At 45.7% G+C, this 16,439-nt stretch overlaps 2 protein-coding genes and 1 pseudogene across 3 annotated transcripts; 2 read left to right on the forward strand and 1 right to left on the reverse strand.

Annotated features, from left to right (window-relative positions):
* Window positions 1-10: 10 nt before the first annotated feature.
* Window positions 11-8,534, reverse strand: Pmel (premelanosome protein). The gene is made up of 11 exons (XM_020182882.2): window positions 8,381-8,534; window positions 5,615-5,725; window positions 5,314-5,460; window positions 4,413-4,547; window positions 3,786-3,947; window positions 2,839-3,558; window positions 1,686-1,802; window positions 1,396-1,480; window positions 1,085-1,290; window positions 902-989; window positions 11-272 (listed from the first exon to the last, which is right to left on the reverse strand). Exons 1-11 carry the CDS (start codon window positions 8,454-8,456, stop codon window positions 131-133), a joined length of 1,989 nt encoding a protein of 662 aa, XP_020038471.1. The 5' UTR covers window positions 8,457-8,534; the 3' UTR covers window positions 11-130.
* Window positions 8,535-9,383: 849 nt separating this feature from the next.
* Window positions 9,384-9,458, forward strand: LOC141410512 (U6 spliceosomal RNA; annotated as a pseudogene).
* A 601-nt stretch (window positions 9,459-10,059) lies between these two features.
* Cdk2 (cyclin dependent kinase 2) lies at window positions 10,060-15,605 on the forward strand. 2 transcript variants are annotated; one of them, XM_020182872.2, is made up of 8 exons: window positions 10,060-10,408; window positions 11,102-11,179; window positions 11,274-11,394; window positions 12,192-12,362; window positions 12,819-12,920; window positions 13,555-13,698; window positions 14,001-14,204; window positions 14,467-15,605. In XM_020182872.2, exons 1-8 carry the CDS (start codon window positions 10,293-10,295, stop codon window positions 14,569-14,571), a joined length of 1,041 nt encoding a protein of 346 aa, XP_020038461.1. In that variant the 5' UTR covers window positions 10,060-10,292; the 3' UTR covers window positions 14,572-15,605. The 2 variants fall into 2 exon arrangements, with proteins under 2 accessions (XP_020038461.1, XP_020038462.1); XM_020182873.2 differs by lacking the exon at window positions 13,555-13,698.
* Window positions 15,606-16,439: the final 834 nt, after the last annotated feature.

Consider the following 16,439-nt stretch of genomic DNA (forward strand, 5'->3'; position numbering starts at 1 on the left):
AAGAAAACAACAAAAAAAACAGCAGGTTCTGAGTATTTATTTCAGCTAATGGTAGCCTCCAAGGGAAGACTGCAGAAAATACAGGCATTGCTGCCAACCCCAGGAAAATCACAGCATCATATGAGAGTACTCAGACCTGCTGCCCACTGAGGAGTGGGCTGTTCTCTCCAACAGGGCAAGTGCGGAAGACCTGGGGCAGACGCAGCCAGTGGGTACCACTGTGTGGCAGCTGGGGAATGGGGAGAGCAGAGCTCTGCTTCCTAAGTCTGCGCCTAATATTGGAAGGAGGAAATGTTATCAGTGGAAAAAGGCAGCCTGTCTGTGCTTCTCCAAAGACAAGACACACTCATCCCAAGTCTGCTTGGCCTTGATCCTAGCTCCCTCCCTTTCTTATCACCATCAGGGTCAAACCTTTCTTATTTCTCCAGTTAACCTCTATACATTCTCTTTTACCCTATAAGCTTCTCTGTTTTGAGGACCTTGCCTTTCTCACAGGTGTAGAACTCTGTTCTACCTCAACTATACCATTCTTTTTTTTTTATTATTAATTTATTCACATGTGCATACATTGTTTGGGTCATTTTTCCCCCTGCCCCCCTCTCCCATCCTCTCCCCTATCCCGTTCTTCTTAACAACAGTCACCATGTCATCATTTATTACATTATTGCTTCCACCCCAGGTGGCTTGCTTACCCCCATAGCTTCTAATCCTGACAACAGCCTCACAGGGCAGATGTTTGTTTTCCTACTTCTCAGAGGCTGAGAAAGTTTAAGCTACTTTCCCAAGAACAAACTGGGTTCTTTACTGGACACTATGCTTCCTCAAAGGGAGTGATAATTCAGTCTCGAAAAGTGAATGGTGGTAATGGATTGGGGTCTGGGCTGGATGGTAGAGTTCTTACCTATATATCAAAGATGCAAGCACCACAGACATCAACACCAGTAAGATGCCCACAACCAGGGGAGCCTGCCCAAATTCTGCTTTTCGACCTGTGAGCAGAATCCCAGTCATTGCGTCAGTATCTGTTCCCTCCCAGCTTCTCTTTTCCCACTCCCTTCATCTTAACTATTGTCTGAGTACCTACCAGGCATGACAAGCTGGGTGCTGGCCACAGCCAGGCTGTTGGCATCAGCCAAAGACACATTGAGGCAGTAGGTCCCTGAGCCACCCTTCAGTACCTGGTGCAGAACCAGCTGGCAGGCCGGGCTAGGTGGCACAGGTTGGCACAGATGCTGGGCAGGGGGTTGGCACCCTGGTGATGAAATGTCCATACAGGCTTCCTTAGGCAGCCTGGAAGAATTATCAGCTTGTATCAGGAGATAGAAGGGACACAACTCCAGAAAGCAGAGCAATAGTTGATCCAAGAGTTATAACAACAACCAGCAGGACACTCACCCGCCTTGGCAGGACACAGTCAATTCAAATGCATCCCCCTCACTGGATGGCACAGCTTGCAGTATCTCAGCATTTTCAATACTCTCTGCAAAATTGCAGGATTATAAATTGGGATTCTTCTACCAGACCCATATATATGGGAAAGCCTTAGGGCTGCTCTCCCATTCCCATCCTTGTGTCTTGAAAGGGGGACCCTGAGGTGTGGTAATTCCTCCCAAGGTGGCTTCCACTGTCTAGCCCTAGGCAGCACATGCCTCCCATTCTCATCCCCCAAAGTAGGCAAGACTCACGGACAATGTCCAGGGTGAGGGAAAAGGAACCATATCGATAAAGAACACAATCCAGGGGGAGTTGTCTCTTCACCAGTGTTAAGGTGTCTGTGCCATCTAGCAGGGGGCTCAGGGACCCTGGCAAGAGAGTATAGAGGAGGCAAGATCAAGAGACAGACTGACTCACTTGGAGAAAGAGGCCAAGCAGGCATTTTCCCAGGTAGAACCAGAGCTACTGGACCCTGGAATTACTGATTTAGAATCAGCTGAGATGGGGGAAATTTCATTTTATAGATAAGGAAAATAAAACCCAGAAGAAAATTACTATTATAGAGTCACAAAGTTGGGGTGGTTGCTGGAGTTTGTTTTTTTGGGGTGCTGAGTGGGGGTAACCTGGGGTTTGAACTCAGGGTTTTGTGCTTGCAAAGCAAGTACTCTATCTCTTGAGCCACATCTCCAACCTTTCTTTTCTTTATTTTTTTAATCTTCAAATGTTTATCATGCCCCACACTGTGCCAGGTCCTGGGCTAGACACTTGCCATATGTTAACCCATTTGAGCATCATTATCTTATTCCTCTTGTTTTGCTTTGGGATAGGAACCCAGGAATTGGAAATGGGATGATCAGGGTCTTGGAATCTGAGAAAGATTTTTGTATACTTACTCTTTAACAGAAAATGTGATAGATTGGCCAATAGTGGCTCATGCCTGTGGGAGTGAGATTAGGAGGATCTCGGTTCAAAGCTAGCCCAAGCAAATAGTTCACAAGATCTTATTTCAAAAATACTCAACACAAAAATGGACTGGTGGAGTGGCTCAAGTGGTAGAGCACCTGCCTAACAAGTGTGAGGCCCTGAGTTCAAACCTCAGTACTACCAAAAGAGAAAAAGAAAATGCTATATAAATATGTAAATGATTGCTATTGACTTCCTGACCTTCCCAGCTGTTCTCCTCAAGGGTAGAAAAGCAACAAGTCCTCTCCTCATGGCCTAGGGGAAAACCCTAGTTTCCTGGACTCCAAATTTCTTGCAAATCATTAAGAAAGATTTGAGAGCTCTGAGAGGACCACAGTGCTAAACAAAGGACTGGTTAGTATCTGGGTCTTGGGTAAGACTTACAGAGTAAAGGAGTGACAAGTATCCCACCTTAATGAATCTCATTCACACTGTTCTTACCTGTAGTACCTTCTGTAGGCATGAATGGGCTGGAATCTGGACCCGCTGGCTCAAGGGTAGGTAACTCTCCAGCTGTGGTATCCACCAATTCTGAGGTTACCTGTGCAACTGTGGCTCTAGAGGGCTCTGCAGTTGACATCTCTGCAGGTGTTGTACCTGTATCTTCTACAGTTGACTTCTCTGCAAGTGTGGTACCTATGACCTCTGAGGTTGGCACCAGCTCAGATATAGTAACTGTGCCCTCTGTAGTTGGCACCTGTACAGGTACAGTATTTTTGACTTCTGTGGTTGGCACCTGCACAGCTGTGGTTCTGGAGGGCTCTGTAGTTGATATCTGACCAGGTGTAGTACCTACAACTTCTGCAGTAGGCCCTTGCCCAGCTGTAGTGCCAGGGGCCTCTGAAGTTGGCATGTGCCCATCTGTGGTGCCTGGAACTGAGGGGGAACCACAGGAAGTGAGAGGAATGGCAGCCTGCAGCACCATCTGGGCAGTGACTGTGCCTGATTCCAAATAAGTGTGAGTGACCACAAGTTCCCGAGAGATCAGGGTCCCAGTTTTGTCTCCAAAGTCCCAAGTATAGGAGAGGTCAGCCCCAGCCAAATAGCCACTGGGATCATGAAGCTGAAGGGCAAAGATCAGAGGCTGATTTCTCAGGAAGTGCATGTTCCCTCCATCCAAGGCCTGCAGCTGGGACACACTCACGGAGAAAGGTACCTGGTCTGGGGTTAGAGGCAGAAAAGGTGAGAACCAGCCCTGGGCCACAGCTTCTCCTTTCACAGCCACATTCTCTAACCCCCTTGACAAGCTGGCCCTTTATTTGGCTCTAAGCCCCACATTCCTCTGCCCAAGTCCTACCCCTGCCCTTTGAAGGTGGCACACCATTTCCCCTTTGCAGTCCAGCCAAGCCTCCCCAGTCTCCTGCCCTATGACTGACCTTGCCACTTACCAGTAATGGTGAAGGCTGAACTGGTCTGGGCAAGAGGCACATAGCTCTGGGGCCCCCGGTGGTGGTAGACAGTCACTTCCATGGTGTGTGTACCCAGCATTGCCTGTCCTGTCCCAATGCTCAGCCTGGACACTGGGCCCCCCAGAACTTGCCAATATTGGCCTGAGAATTTTGGAAAGAAAAGCAGGAAGGGGAAGGCTACTGGTCAAAGGGGCCAGGATTTGAAAAAGGACACCAAAGAAGGAAAAACAGGAGATATATTAAGGGCTGTTGGGGGAATGGGTGGGGGTAGGTGGAATGACTCAAGTGGTAGATTGCCTGCCTAGCAAGCATGAGGCCTGGAGTTCAAACCCCGGTACCACACACACACACACACACACACACAAAGATTGGGGGGGGACAGGGAACAGATTTTAATACGGAGGTTCTGTGGGTGGATCTACAATTGGGGAAGAGCTGTCAAAAGGAATTATGATAGCGTTGAAGAGATATAAGTGCTGTGGAATAGGAAGGAGCCAAGGAGAGAAAAATCATAGAAGTTAAGGGTGGGGCCAAAAAGAAAGGTGATCAGGTAGAAAAAAGTAAATATAAGTGTGTGATGACAAGCCAAAGAAGGGAGTCCCTCACCCCAGGTCTTCCAGACATAAACAAAGCTTCTTCTCTGAGACCAAGGGCCAGATGGGCAGGGTCCACCATCAGGGAAAATGCAGGTATCATCTGGTTCCTGAGGATACACTGGCTGTCCTTCCCACACATGGCTCCCTGAAAGATAGATACAGTCATCCTCAAAAGTACTGGCATTCTTTTGTATGCACCAAAATCCATAAAATGGCTCCTAGGGCTCAAGAGGGGCTCTCAGAATACTCCCTAGCTAGACAGTACACTCTTCATGGTATAATCCATTTGGGGTGGTAGTTGGGGGTGGGGAGGTATAGAAACTACAATTTAAGATTCAGAAGTTACATAAATAAAAGACAGGAAGGCTATAGAACAAAATGTTTACAGCAATTTTCTCAAACTGGTGAGATAAAAATAAAAATACCACCACCAGCTAACATTCATTAAACCTTTACTGTAGGCTACAGCTGATCATCTGAGTATTTCACAGATGATCACATTTTCATTCTTAAAACAATCTTTTGAGGAAGGTACTACCCCATTTTATATGAAGTATAAAACAAGTTACTTCCCAGGGTTGCATACTAGTGATGAATTTAAGTTTGTCCAACTTTTGGATTCTTCTGCCTCCAATTTAGGGACTGTAATTTTCTTTTTGGAGGGTTCTGAAGATTGAACTCAAGGCTTTGTGTTCACTAGGCAAGTGCTCTACCGCTTGAGATACTTCATCAGTCCAATGTAATTTTCTTTTCTTTTTGCTTTATCTGAGTTTTCTAATTTTAATACAATGAGTGTTATTGCATATATAATTTGTTTAGAAAAATAGGAGGACGGGCATTCCCTGGACTCACTGGGGACACCAGGAAACCTGAGCTCTAGGAATAAGGGTCTAGAGTAAGAAGGCTCCTACCATTGATGATGGTGCTGTTGGCCCAGATAACCTGCCCATCTGGCAGTACCTTCTGGCTTTCTGGGAAGTGCAAGACAACAGAGAAGGAAGCATTTGCACCAATCAGTGTAGGCCCATCATTAGTAACCTTCAGGGACACTTTGCCACCTGGGAAGGGAAGCTGCATTAGCTGTGATTCCTTGGCTTCCCATCCCCATATAGCTTTCCCCTTCCTGTCTTCCCACGGTGTATTGACCCAGTTCTTGTTCTCTTCCCTATCCCATTCCCACCATGCCTTCCCCCAGAACTTCTGAGTTCTCACCTTTCCAGCAATCAGGTCCTTGGACTTCTGTCCACTCTGGATATAGCTGCCTGTTCCAGGCTTTAGGTTTGAACTGCCTTGAGACACCAAGCCGGTCCTGGTCTCTGAGTCCTAAAAATATGTGAGTAGGACCCTTAGTTCCTTTTCATAGTGTAACACTCTATTCCATGTCACTACATTCATTCTCATATTCAAAGTGCATATTTTATTGAATACCCATCATGTATTGAGCACTATCTTAGGCACAAAGGACTTCAAACATGAACGAGATATGGATCTGAAGGAATTTAAGGTGATAATTCACATCACTGCTTAATATGTGTCACAACAGACATCCCACAAAATGTTTTGAGATAGGATCTTGATATGTTGCCCAAGATGGTCCTGAACTCCTAGGCTCAAGTGATCCTCCCATCTTAGCTTCTTGACTACAGGCACTCAACACTGTGTCCAGCTAGTGTTTTGTTTTAAATTGAGATGTAAGCACATACCACATACCATAGAATTCATCCTGCAGAAGTTTGTTGAACATGGTGGTATGTTTATTTTAGAAAGATTGCTGTAGTAAGCATTTGGGGAAGATGGATTAGAAGCAGGAAGAGGTTGGGGGTGGGGACAGAGCAGATAAAATTATTATAACTGACCAAGAGAAAGGTCTGAGAGGTAAAAAGAAAATAAGAGACCTCCATATGCCCTCACCCAAATCCAATAGCTGTCAACATTTTGCCATATTTGCTTTATCCTTATTGGCTATTGTTTTTGTCTAAATTATTTAAAAGCAAAGATTATAAGCTTATTATCTTACCCTTCGAATTCAGAAAATACTTGTTAAAATGTGAATTTTTTTTTTTTGCGTAAGCATGTTATTTATTTATTTGTGTATGACAGGCCTTTTAAGTATTTAAGGCCAGCCTTAAACTTGCTATCCTTCTGCCTCAGCCTCCTGAGTGCTGGAATTAAAGGCATGAGCTACCACATCCAACAGGTTATTTATTTTTATTTGTTTATTTATTTGAGACAGGACCTCTCTATGTTGCTTAGGCTGACTTCAAACTCTGGATCCTTCTACCTCTACTCCCAGAGTAGCTAGGATTACAAGGTAAGTGCTACCACTCTTGCCTTAAGCAGTGTTATTTTACCATAGAGAAAATTGGCAAACACCATTCATATAAAATTTCATAAATATCTAGAAAAATGCCTTTTTTTTTTCTAGAGGTGTGGATAAGACCTAGGGCCTCACCTATGCCAAACAAGTGCACTTGAGCTTCAACTCCCATCCTTGAAAAAAATGCCTTCTTTTGATTTTAAAAATCAGTATTCAAAATCTAAGCACAATCTTTTTTTTTTTTTTTTTTTTGTGGTACTGGGGTTTGAACTCAGGGCCTACACCATGAGCCACTCCACCAGCCCTTTTTTGTAATGGGTTTTTCAAGATAGGGGCTCTAAAACTCTTTGCCCGAGCAGGCTTTGAACGGTGATCCTTCTAATCTCTGCCTCCTGAGTAGCTAGGATTATAGACATGAGCCACTGGCACATGGCTAAGAGCCTCATATGAGGCTAATGAAGTTGTTTCAGTGGTAGAGCACCTGCCTAGCAAGTGTGAGGCCCTGAGTTCAAACCCCAGTGCCACCAAAAAATAAATAAAATTGTGTCTTTGCCTGTAATCCCAGCTACTCAGGAGGCAGAGATCAGAGGGATCACAGTTGAAGCCAGCCCAGGCTTTGAGACTCTATCTCAAAATACACAACGCAAAAAAGCTGGTGGAGTGTCTCAAGTGGTAGAGTGCCAGCCTAGCAAGTGTGAGGCCCTGAGTTCAAAATGAAAAGTAAAAAAACAAATTAAAGAGCGATGTGTGTGCGCGTGTGTGGGGGGGGTGGGTGTGTTGTGTATGAGAAGGTTCGTATGAACAGAATGTTTCCAGAAGACTTGACACTGCAACACAAGTGAGAGAAGTCAGATTGAGGAGAATTTCCTCGATATCTGATATCTGTGAGGCCAGGAATCTAGAGAAAGAAGGAGTAACTGTGATATGATATATAATATATTTCAGCACATCAGAAATAGGTCATTCTCATCTTGACACATTCCATTATTCCCATTTCTAATGTATTCTGGGAACCTAGGCTATCCTGTTGGGCATTGATCTGAAATCATCTCATTAAGCGTACCAACACTAGCACAAGAAAAGTCATGAGATGCTCCATTCTTTTTCCACTTCCAACCCTCCCTCCTTGGCAGCACGGGACATTCCAGACCCTCTTGCCACCATCTGCCCCACCCCTTGCTACTATCACGAGGCCCCAATCTCCCAGAGTCCTTTCATGTGATGCTCAGCTGAGACCCTTCTGCCTGTTTTTCCCAGGCCCAGAAAATAAGGCTTGGACTGTGTTCATCCATCCCTATCCCAAGGCAGGAAAAGTGGTGTCACCTTTGCCATCTTATCAAATACCACAGTCTGCCCACTTTGAATCCCTTACCTAAGACATTACCTAAAAGAATCTCCCACACATTTCACTCCTTTGGGGCCCCTACTCCAGCTCACTGCACAGGGTACATCAAAATTAGAGTCCCTCCAAACAGATAGGATTATTTTCATGCTCAATCCTGAATTTCATGGACGGAGGGAACTCAGGTGCCCATATCCTCACTAAGTCAAATAGGTAGAAGCGTGAAATATTCTGGTATCTCCCATTAGAAGAGGTAAAAACTAGAGCACGTGCTGAACTCCTAATTCACATCTGATCCTGTCCACACACCCACACTCACCTTCTGTGTCCCCCACAGCCAGCAGAACACTCAGCACAGACAAATGGAGAAGGCACCTTTTCAGCACCATATCCATCCTGTTCTTCCTTCCAGCAACCAAAGGTGCTGGGGGGGCTGGAATAAACCCCTATATAAGAAAGGGGTTCTAATTTGCATAGCCCTTCCTCCTCACTCTCTCTAGGGGAGGTCCCAGAGGGGTGGAAGAACTGGAAAGAAACAGAACTGACAAGGGATCGTGGTTCCAGAATTCCTTTCCCTGGATTGGGGGTATGGCTCAGGTGGGCCCCGAGTTCAAACCTCAGTACTGCCAAAAAAAAAAAAAAAAAGTCATCAAGTGGCAGAATTCCTTTCCCATCCCACTACTCAATGACAGTTTCTAGTTTAATTGGGTCACACTCATTTTGACACAGTCCATTATTTGGGAAAGAGTTGATTGGTAGGCAGTTTTGTAGTACATATCCAACACATACAATTCAGCCTGGGAGAATTGAGCAATTGAAATCAAACCTCTCTAAAAAACAGAAAAAAACCCTGTATCCATAAGCAGAGATAGTGTCAGGTGTGATGAGAGATGCCTCCTCTGTGGACCATGAATCCTTTACCATGACATTCAGTTTTCTGCCCCCTCCCCCACCCCAGACAGGGTTTCACTTTATGTAGCCCAGGCTGGCCTCAAACTCTCCATTCTCCTGTCTCAGCCTCCCAAGTGCTGGGATTACAAAAGTGCACAACCACTCCTCGCCAGGATTTCTGTCTTTGAAAAAAGGTTTCCTGAGCTGGGTGCCAGTGGCTCAAGCCTGTAATCCTAGCTATTTGGGAGACTAAGATTGGGAGAATCATAGTTCAAGACCAGCTCTGTGCATATAGTTTGTGAGACTCCATCTCCAAAATAACCAGAGCAAAATGGACTGGAGGTCTGGCTCAAGTGGTAGAACACCTGCTTCGTAAGTGGGAAGCCCTGAGTTCAAACCCCAAGCCCAGTAAGAAAAATAAAAAGGGTCCCTGGACGATACAGGGAAGATTAGCATGACCCCTGCTCAAGGATGACATGCAAATACATGAAACATTCCATGTTTTTTTTTTTTTTTTGTGGTACTGGAGTTTGAACTCAGGGCCTACACCTTGAGCCACTCCACCAGCCCCTTTCTTGTGATTGGTTTTTTCAAGAGAGGGTCGCGGGTACTATTTGCCTGGGCTGATTTGGAACCAGAATCTTCCTGATCTGTACCTCCTGAGTGGCTAGGATTACAAATGTGAGCTACCGGCACCCAGCTAATAGTCCATATCTTTGAAAAAAGGAAAAAAGAAAAGGAAAGAAAAAAAGGCTTAGGGTATGGTGTGGATGTCTGTAATTCCAGCTACTCAGGCGGCAGACCCGAGATTATTGGTGGTTTCCCCTGGGCCAGATGGAATTTAATCTCATTCAAGGTGTGGTGAGCATAATGAATTAGAAATCAAAGAATCCCTACAGGCTTAGAGACACAGGTAGGAAACTCAGCCCAAATCAGGAACTCAGGAATAAGTTTATAGCCGTCTCACAGAGAAAGAAATGACCTGGCTTCTCAGAACCAAACTTGCACGGGGGTGGGGTCATTCGGCTAGGAGTGCTGGGATAACCCCGCCTACTCTGACGTTGACCAATCGGAAACAGAGGGGGCGGAGCCAGCGAAACGCGGGAAGGAGGGGCGGGGCCTCTGCTGGCGGTCGGGAACTGGTCGGGGGGAGGCAGCAACATTGTTTCAAGTTGGACAAATTGACAAGAGCCAGACATACACTGCGTTCCATCCCGATCTAAGGCCACGGTGCTGGACTCTGTTTCCCTCTCCTCGGCCCCCGAGAGTCTGGGCACGCCTTCTCCAGGGTTCCCAGGCCCGTTCTCCAGGGCCGGGCTGACCCGACTCGCTAGCGCTTCATGGAGAACTTCCAAAAGGTAGAAAAGATCGGAGAGGGCACGTACGGAGTTGTGTACAAAGCCAAAAACAAGTTGACTGGAGAAGTGGTGGCGCTTAAAAAAATCCGCCTGGACACGTGAGTGGCCTCTGTAGCCCCGACTCCTAACTAGGGAGCTCCTTGACTGTTCCCCCCTCCCCCCGCAACAGGCGGGTAAGCCGTCCAGGGGACCGGAAGGTAGCAGGGAGGGGCTTTTTTTTGAAGTGGAGGGGTGGGTTGACTGACCGTAGAGTATTTCGCTGGGAAGAGTATAGGGTGGTGAAGAATCCATCGAAAACTTTCTTTCCATACTGAGCCCGGTGTGCCCCAAAATGTGTAAGCAGAAACAGTCGGGAAGAGAAAGGCGGCCTCTGGGATGGGGCCCAGGACTCCTCTTGCAATTGGTTATGTGGGAGCCAGCAAAGGGCACCTTTCTGGATGAAGAGCTCTGCTCACTGCCCCAACTCCACCCTCATCTTAGAATTCTCTCCCTTTTTCAAAAGAATGGCAGTTGGATTTCTCTAGCCCTCTGGGGGAGATCGGGTGCTACTCTCACTTTTTTTCTCTACTATCTTCTCTCTGCTTCACCCTCACCAGGCGACTTTACTTACTTTCCCCTGCGAAAAACGACTTTAATGTGCCCAAAAGCCACACCCTGTCTACTCAGGAATTAACTCCTTACAGTACCCTTCCTCTTCTCTGACTTCCCAAGGGAATACTGGGGGTGGTATCCCTGGGGGAAAGGAATGTTTGTAACCATATCCTCTTCTCTGCTTTCTCAACCTCTCCAAGTGAGACTGAGGGTGTACCCAGTACTGCCATCCGAGAGATCTCTCTGCTTAAGGAACTTAACCACCCTAATATTGTCAAGTAAGTATGGCCTGGTAGGGAAGGATGAGTTGTATTTGTGTAGTCTGGGCATTTCTTTCCCTCACCTTTATTTACTGGACCCATTCTTCCCCAGGCTGCTAGATGTCATCCACACAGAAAATAAACTCTATCTGGTTTTTGAATTTCTGCACCAAGATCTCAAGAAATTCATGGATGCCTCTGCCCTCACTGGCATTCCTCTACCCCTCATCAAGGTAATCCTTATTAACTCCAACACATCATGCACATGTTTTTAGGGGGACTAGAGGCAGGCAATTCAGACTGGATGATAATGTGTTATCCTTCCCAGCCCAAACACCCCTCTCCCCTTTCTTTTGTGTCTCTTTCCCTGCTCATTATAGTCATTAACCTGAGGGTTGGGCTGAAGAATCAAAGTTGAAATTGTAGTGAGTCAACCTAGCAGTTCAAGTGGGAGGTCAGACGAAACTTAGATAAATGAGATTTGAAACTAGCAAAAACCCTTGGTCCTTCCTATTATTGCTTATACGCTCTCTTCAACAAAATTAGAGATAAGGGCAAAATAGTTTCTGCCTGGTAGCGAGGGGGTCGGGGGGAAGGGGGGAGAAATGACCCAAACATTGTACGCACTTATGAATAAAAGAAAATAAATAAATAAATAAATAAATGAGATTTGAGTGTAGTTGGCAGATTCTTCCAAAAAAGCCCTTCCACCTGTTTAGTGGGAGAAATAGTAAGTCTCTGTTGTCTGTTTTAGGGCTGGGTTCTTCATCTTCAAAGCAACTTTCAATCTGTAAACAAATGTTTACTTAACACAAATTCAATGTGTTAGGCACATTAGGGTATAGAAAGAGATGCAAAAGATCTGGTCCTTATCCTCACTGAGTTGAAAGTTCAATGGTAGAAATAGCTGTTAAACATATAGTTATGATATAACATAGTAAAGGCTTTAGTAGACTTTTGGGGGCAAAGAGTAAACCCTAATCTGCTTGTTATGGTGGAGAAAAACACTCCTTCCTGTCTCCTTTGTCAGAGTTATCTGTTCCAGCTGCTCCAGGGCCTAGCTTTCTGCCATTCTCATCGAGTCCTACACCGAGACCTTAAGCCCCAGAATCTGCTCATCAACACAGAGGGGGCCATCAAGCTGGCAGACTTTGGACTAGCCAGAGCCTTTGGAGTTCCTGTGCGTACTTATACCCATGAGGTAAATCCCTCTGTGGTTTTCTTCTCTGAGCATCCTGGGAAGTGTTAACAAGGGCACTGATAAAGTTACTAAAACTATCTGGCCATCAGTTTCTCTCTTAATAGAACCTCTGACACCCTAATAGTTTTAGGTGTGCACAAAAGTCATAGTATGAAGCTTACCGGGCTCAGCTACCAAGCCAGGAAAGCTATGTGGCACACCATTAAAAGTATGGCCATTTGTCTCAAGTTTTCCAAGGAGGTCTCAAATTTAGGGTTCAGATGGTCCTGAGTATCATGGACTCGGCCTACTCTGGGCTAGAAAGCTGTATGTAGTCCCTTTTCTTAGGAGAAATCAGAGGAAAGAAAGGAGACTGCTTAAGAGCCTGAGATTTTGCAGAGTTTTGTGGAGGAGCTAAGGATTGCAAATCTCCATGCTGTATAAAACACCCTTCCCTTATCCTACTCTTTTCCCCAGGTGGTGACCCTGTGGTACCGAGCACCTGAAATCCTTCTGGGCTGCAAATACTACTCCACAGCCGTGGACATCTGGAGCCTGGGCTGCATTTTTGCTGAGATGGTATGGAGGCTTGCCCAAGTTTCACCCAGCCAGCTCCTCCTCACATCCAAGAACAACAGAACCATTTCTTGGCCCAGAACCAGGGCCCTGTTATCACACAATTCTCTAGAGTACCACCAGGACAGGGACATAGATAGGACTATTTCCTACTACAACCACAATGTTAGAATGTCCCCAAATAGACTTTGTAACTAGTGTACATCTCTTATCCCTGAAATGAGCTAACTCATTTGTGCAGCCATTCAGCTGTTTTAACTTTAGTCTGCATAGATTTGGAAGAATGAATTCCATTTAGTGCCTCCTTCATTTGGCCTATAGACTTTGTTGTAAAGCCAATGGTGTTCACTTTATGCACACTCTTCATTTCTGTATGTCTCCCTTCACCTCTGACTTTTCAGATTAAAGGATCCTTGAGGCCTGGCTTTATGTGGGAGCGCCCATCCCCTCTAATACAATAGTGGAGTAGGCTGATCAGCAATATGTCTTATGGTCCTTTATCTGGGTTATAACTGGGGGCTTGGAGGCCATTAGTCTATATATAGATATACATTTATAATGTACATTTATCCGCCAGTGCATTACCTTACAATTGCCCATATTCCTCTCTCAATTCATCAAAAAAATATTCGTTAAGCACCTAGTATGTACCCAGCACCATGCTAAGTGCTGTGGGGAACACAGAAGAAATGGAAGACACAGTCTCTGCCCGCTGTGCTCCTATCTAGAAGTGGCTGCATCACAAGGAGGGGGGATGACCGCAGTGTCTACCCCATACCCCGTGAGTGGCTTGGGATCCCTTTGCTACATGTCAGTGGCACCCCAGACATTCACCCCCTCCCAGCCCCACCCAGCCTTGGGGATCTGCAAATCCATGGTTGGGGGAAGGAAGGAGGGGCCAGGAGACAGATGAAGGGACTTCATTGTCTCAGGTTCTGTGTGACCGACCCCATGAAAGACCCTGGGGAGGGAGTCATGGGACCCTACCAACCTTTCACTGCCTATGGGAACCTCCTTTGTATAGGGGACAGTTTTGACTGACATCAATGTGGGTCTTGCCCTTTCCACTTTCCCCATTTTCAGGTGACCCGCCGGGCCCTATTTCCTGGAGATTCTGAGATTGACCAGCTCTTCCGGATCTTCCGGACTCTGGGGACCCCAGATGAGGTGGTTTGGCCAGGAGTTACATCTATGCCTGATTATAAGCCGAGTTTCCCCAAGTGGGCCCGGCAAGATTTTGGCAAAGTTGTGCCTCCCTTGGATGAAGATGGACGAAGCTTGTTATCGGTAAGACTGGAGAGTGGGCAGCTGTTACTCCTCATTCATTCCCCAAGGGAAGGGAAGGGAAGAAAGACTGAGACCCTGAACTTTGGGGGTCAGCATTTCCCTAGTCCCTGCTTCTCTCCCTGTCAGTCAGCATGCTGGTTTAGATATGGGGGAGGGAAATGAGAACTGGACAAAAAGAGTTCTAGTTTCCTGATTTCTGAGATCTGCCACCTACTTGGTCTACTATTACATCACTGAAATTAGCATACATTTCTCTCTCTAGCAAATGCTGCACTATGACCCCAACAAACGGATTTCGGCAAAAGCAGCTCTGGCTCACCCTTTCTTCCAGGATGTGACCAAGCCAGTACCCCACCTTCGACTCTGATGTCCTTCCCAAAGCCATCACCTTCAGTCTCACCCTCTCCTCTAGTGTGGGCTTGATCTGACTTGGCTCTGGGCCCACGCCGGTGGGCACTCTGATCTTTTCTGGCTGCCTTAGCACTCACCTTCCCCTCTTGGCCAGCCAATTCTGGGCATTCAGAAGTGGAGGGGAGGAACAGGTCAAAAGGAAAGGAAATTTCAGTATTAGATGCACTTAACTCAATCTTTACCACCATCTGTCACTCCTCTTAGTCATCACTGAGGAGGACTGATACTCAAAGCAAATCAAAACAAAAACTGACTTCTCCCCCATCATCAGGTTTGCCATCCCAATCTCTGAATATCACATAATATTTCCTGTGGTTAGGATGACAGGTACCCCAAACCTCCTGCTGCCACTGTTTTTATAAAGGTCAACTGATAGCAGGGGGCTAAATTAGAACATTTGAGAACCAAGAAAAACCAAGGGGTCTGTTTTGAAGAATTAGGTTAAAAAAAAAATAGATCAAATCAGTTTATGCCTCAGTGTTTCACATCACTTAACAGGTTGGGAGACTCGAGATGCAGGCTCACTGGGGAGAAGGAGAAGAAATGATTCCCTGCGGTTCCTTTGTGTGTCCCCCCTATGAGCAAGAGGAGTCTGGGAGGCCCAGTGGACAGGGATTGTGCTTCACCATGGCCTTATAAGGCAGGTGAAAGAAGTTTGAATTTTTCTTTTAGGATTTTTAGTTCTTCAGTTGCCAGGAATCCCTGCTCCCATCTTTCTCTGAAAGCCACTCCTTGCCCCATAGTGGAAGTGAAGGTTTAGATGTCATTTTGAGAATACTGACACTTTTTTCAGGGTTGTGACTGGGGGTAGAGTGGGAGGAGGGATGACTGGGAAAAATATTTCTTTAAAAAAAGGATGAACAATTATATTTATATTTCAGGTTATAGGTTATAGTAGTTTTTTTGTCAGAGTGGCTGAATTTGCTGCCATGTGCACCTTGAGGTTTGTAATTCAGGTGTTTTTTTTGTTTTTTTTTAAGTACTTTTTTCTTTCTTCCACCTCTTGTCTCCAGTGCTCTATTAACATTATTTGTAATTTAGTTTGTAATTCATTAAAAGAAAATGTTCTTAGTTTTATAGTTCATTTTTCTCATCCTTAACATTTACTTACTTACTGAAAGAATGGTGTGGGAGAGCATCTCAATGTATGTGATAATGGATTTCAGATCCCACTTTTCCTAATTTCTGTCTATGCAGTGCTACCCTTCCACCCATTTTGGCCTCTACTACTATACAGCTGCATTTGGGAACCTCCCACTCCCGACACATACATACCACATATGTATATGTAGAGTAGCAGTTTTAGAATTTCATTAAGAAGGGCTTAGAAGCAGCATGAAAGTGGGCTCCAGGGCCATTGTCCACACTGCATTTTCTAGTAAGCTCCCCCTCCCCATTTTCCTTTTTTTTTTTTTTGGCTGTACTGCAGTTTGAACTTGGAGCCTAGCTCTTGCTAGGAAGGTGCTTTACCATTAGAGCCACACCTCCAGCCCAGACAGGGTCTCTGTGTAAGCAGGCGAGGCCGGGTTGGCCTGGCACTCAGGATTTTCTGCTTCAGTCTCTCGAGTATTGGGATTACAGGGGTGTACCACCACGCCCAGCGCCGTTTTCTTTTTTGGCTGCGTTTCACAAAGTTTTCTGAAGGTTCTTTTATTTACATTTCTATACGATTCAACAGTCTTATGTGAAAAATTATGAAGGGACTAAAGCGCACTCCATTCCTCTCAGACTGCCCAAAGGGCCATCCTAAAAACTTCTGTATCCTGATGCCCCAACTAGAAGAGCTGATGTGAGTTATTTAAATACCAGGCTTCGGGTTCCTAA

Source organism: Castor canadensis, chromosome 8 (genome assembly GCF_047511655.1).
Source record: "Castor canadensis chromosome 8, mCasCan1.hap1v2, whole genome shotgun sequence".
NCBI classification, from domain to species: Eukaryota; Metazoa; Chordata; class Mammalia; order Rodentia; family Castoridae; genus Castor; species Castor canadensis.

Excerpts from the sequence above, each read along its gene's own strand:
- Pmel (XM_020182882.2), bottom strand. The coding sequence starts at position 8,456 with ATGGATATGGTGCTGAAAAGGTGCCTTCTCCATTTGTCTGTGCTGAGT. Across the intron at positions 1,291-1,395 it reads ACTGTGTCCTGCCAAGGCGG|GCTGCCTAAGGAAGCCTGTA; the intron begins GTGAGTGTCCTG and ends TAATTCTTCCAG. Across the intron at positions 990-1,084 it reads CACCCAGCTTGTCATGCCTG|GTCGAAAAGCAGAATTTGGG; the intron begins GTAGGTACTCAG and ends TTCTGCTCACAG.
- Cdk2 (XM_020182872.2), top strand. The coding sequence starts at position 10,293 with ATGGAGAACTTCCAAAAGGTAGAAAAGATCGGAGAGGGCACGTACGGA. Across the intron at positions 10,409-11,101 it reads AAAAAAATCCGCCTGGACAC|TGAGACTGAGGGTGTACCCA; the intron begins GTGAGTGGCCTC and ends AACCTCTCCAAG. Across the intron at positions 12,921-13,554 it reads GCTGCATTTTTGCTGAGATG|CACCTAGTATGTACCCAGCA; the intron begins GTATGGAGGCTT and ends ATATTCGTTAAG.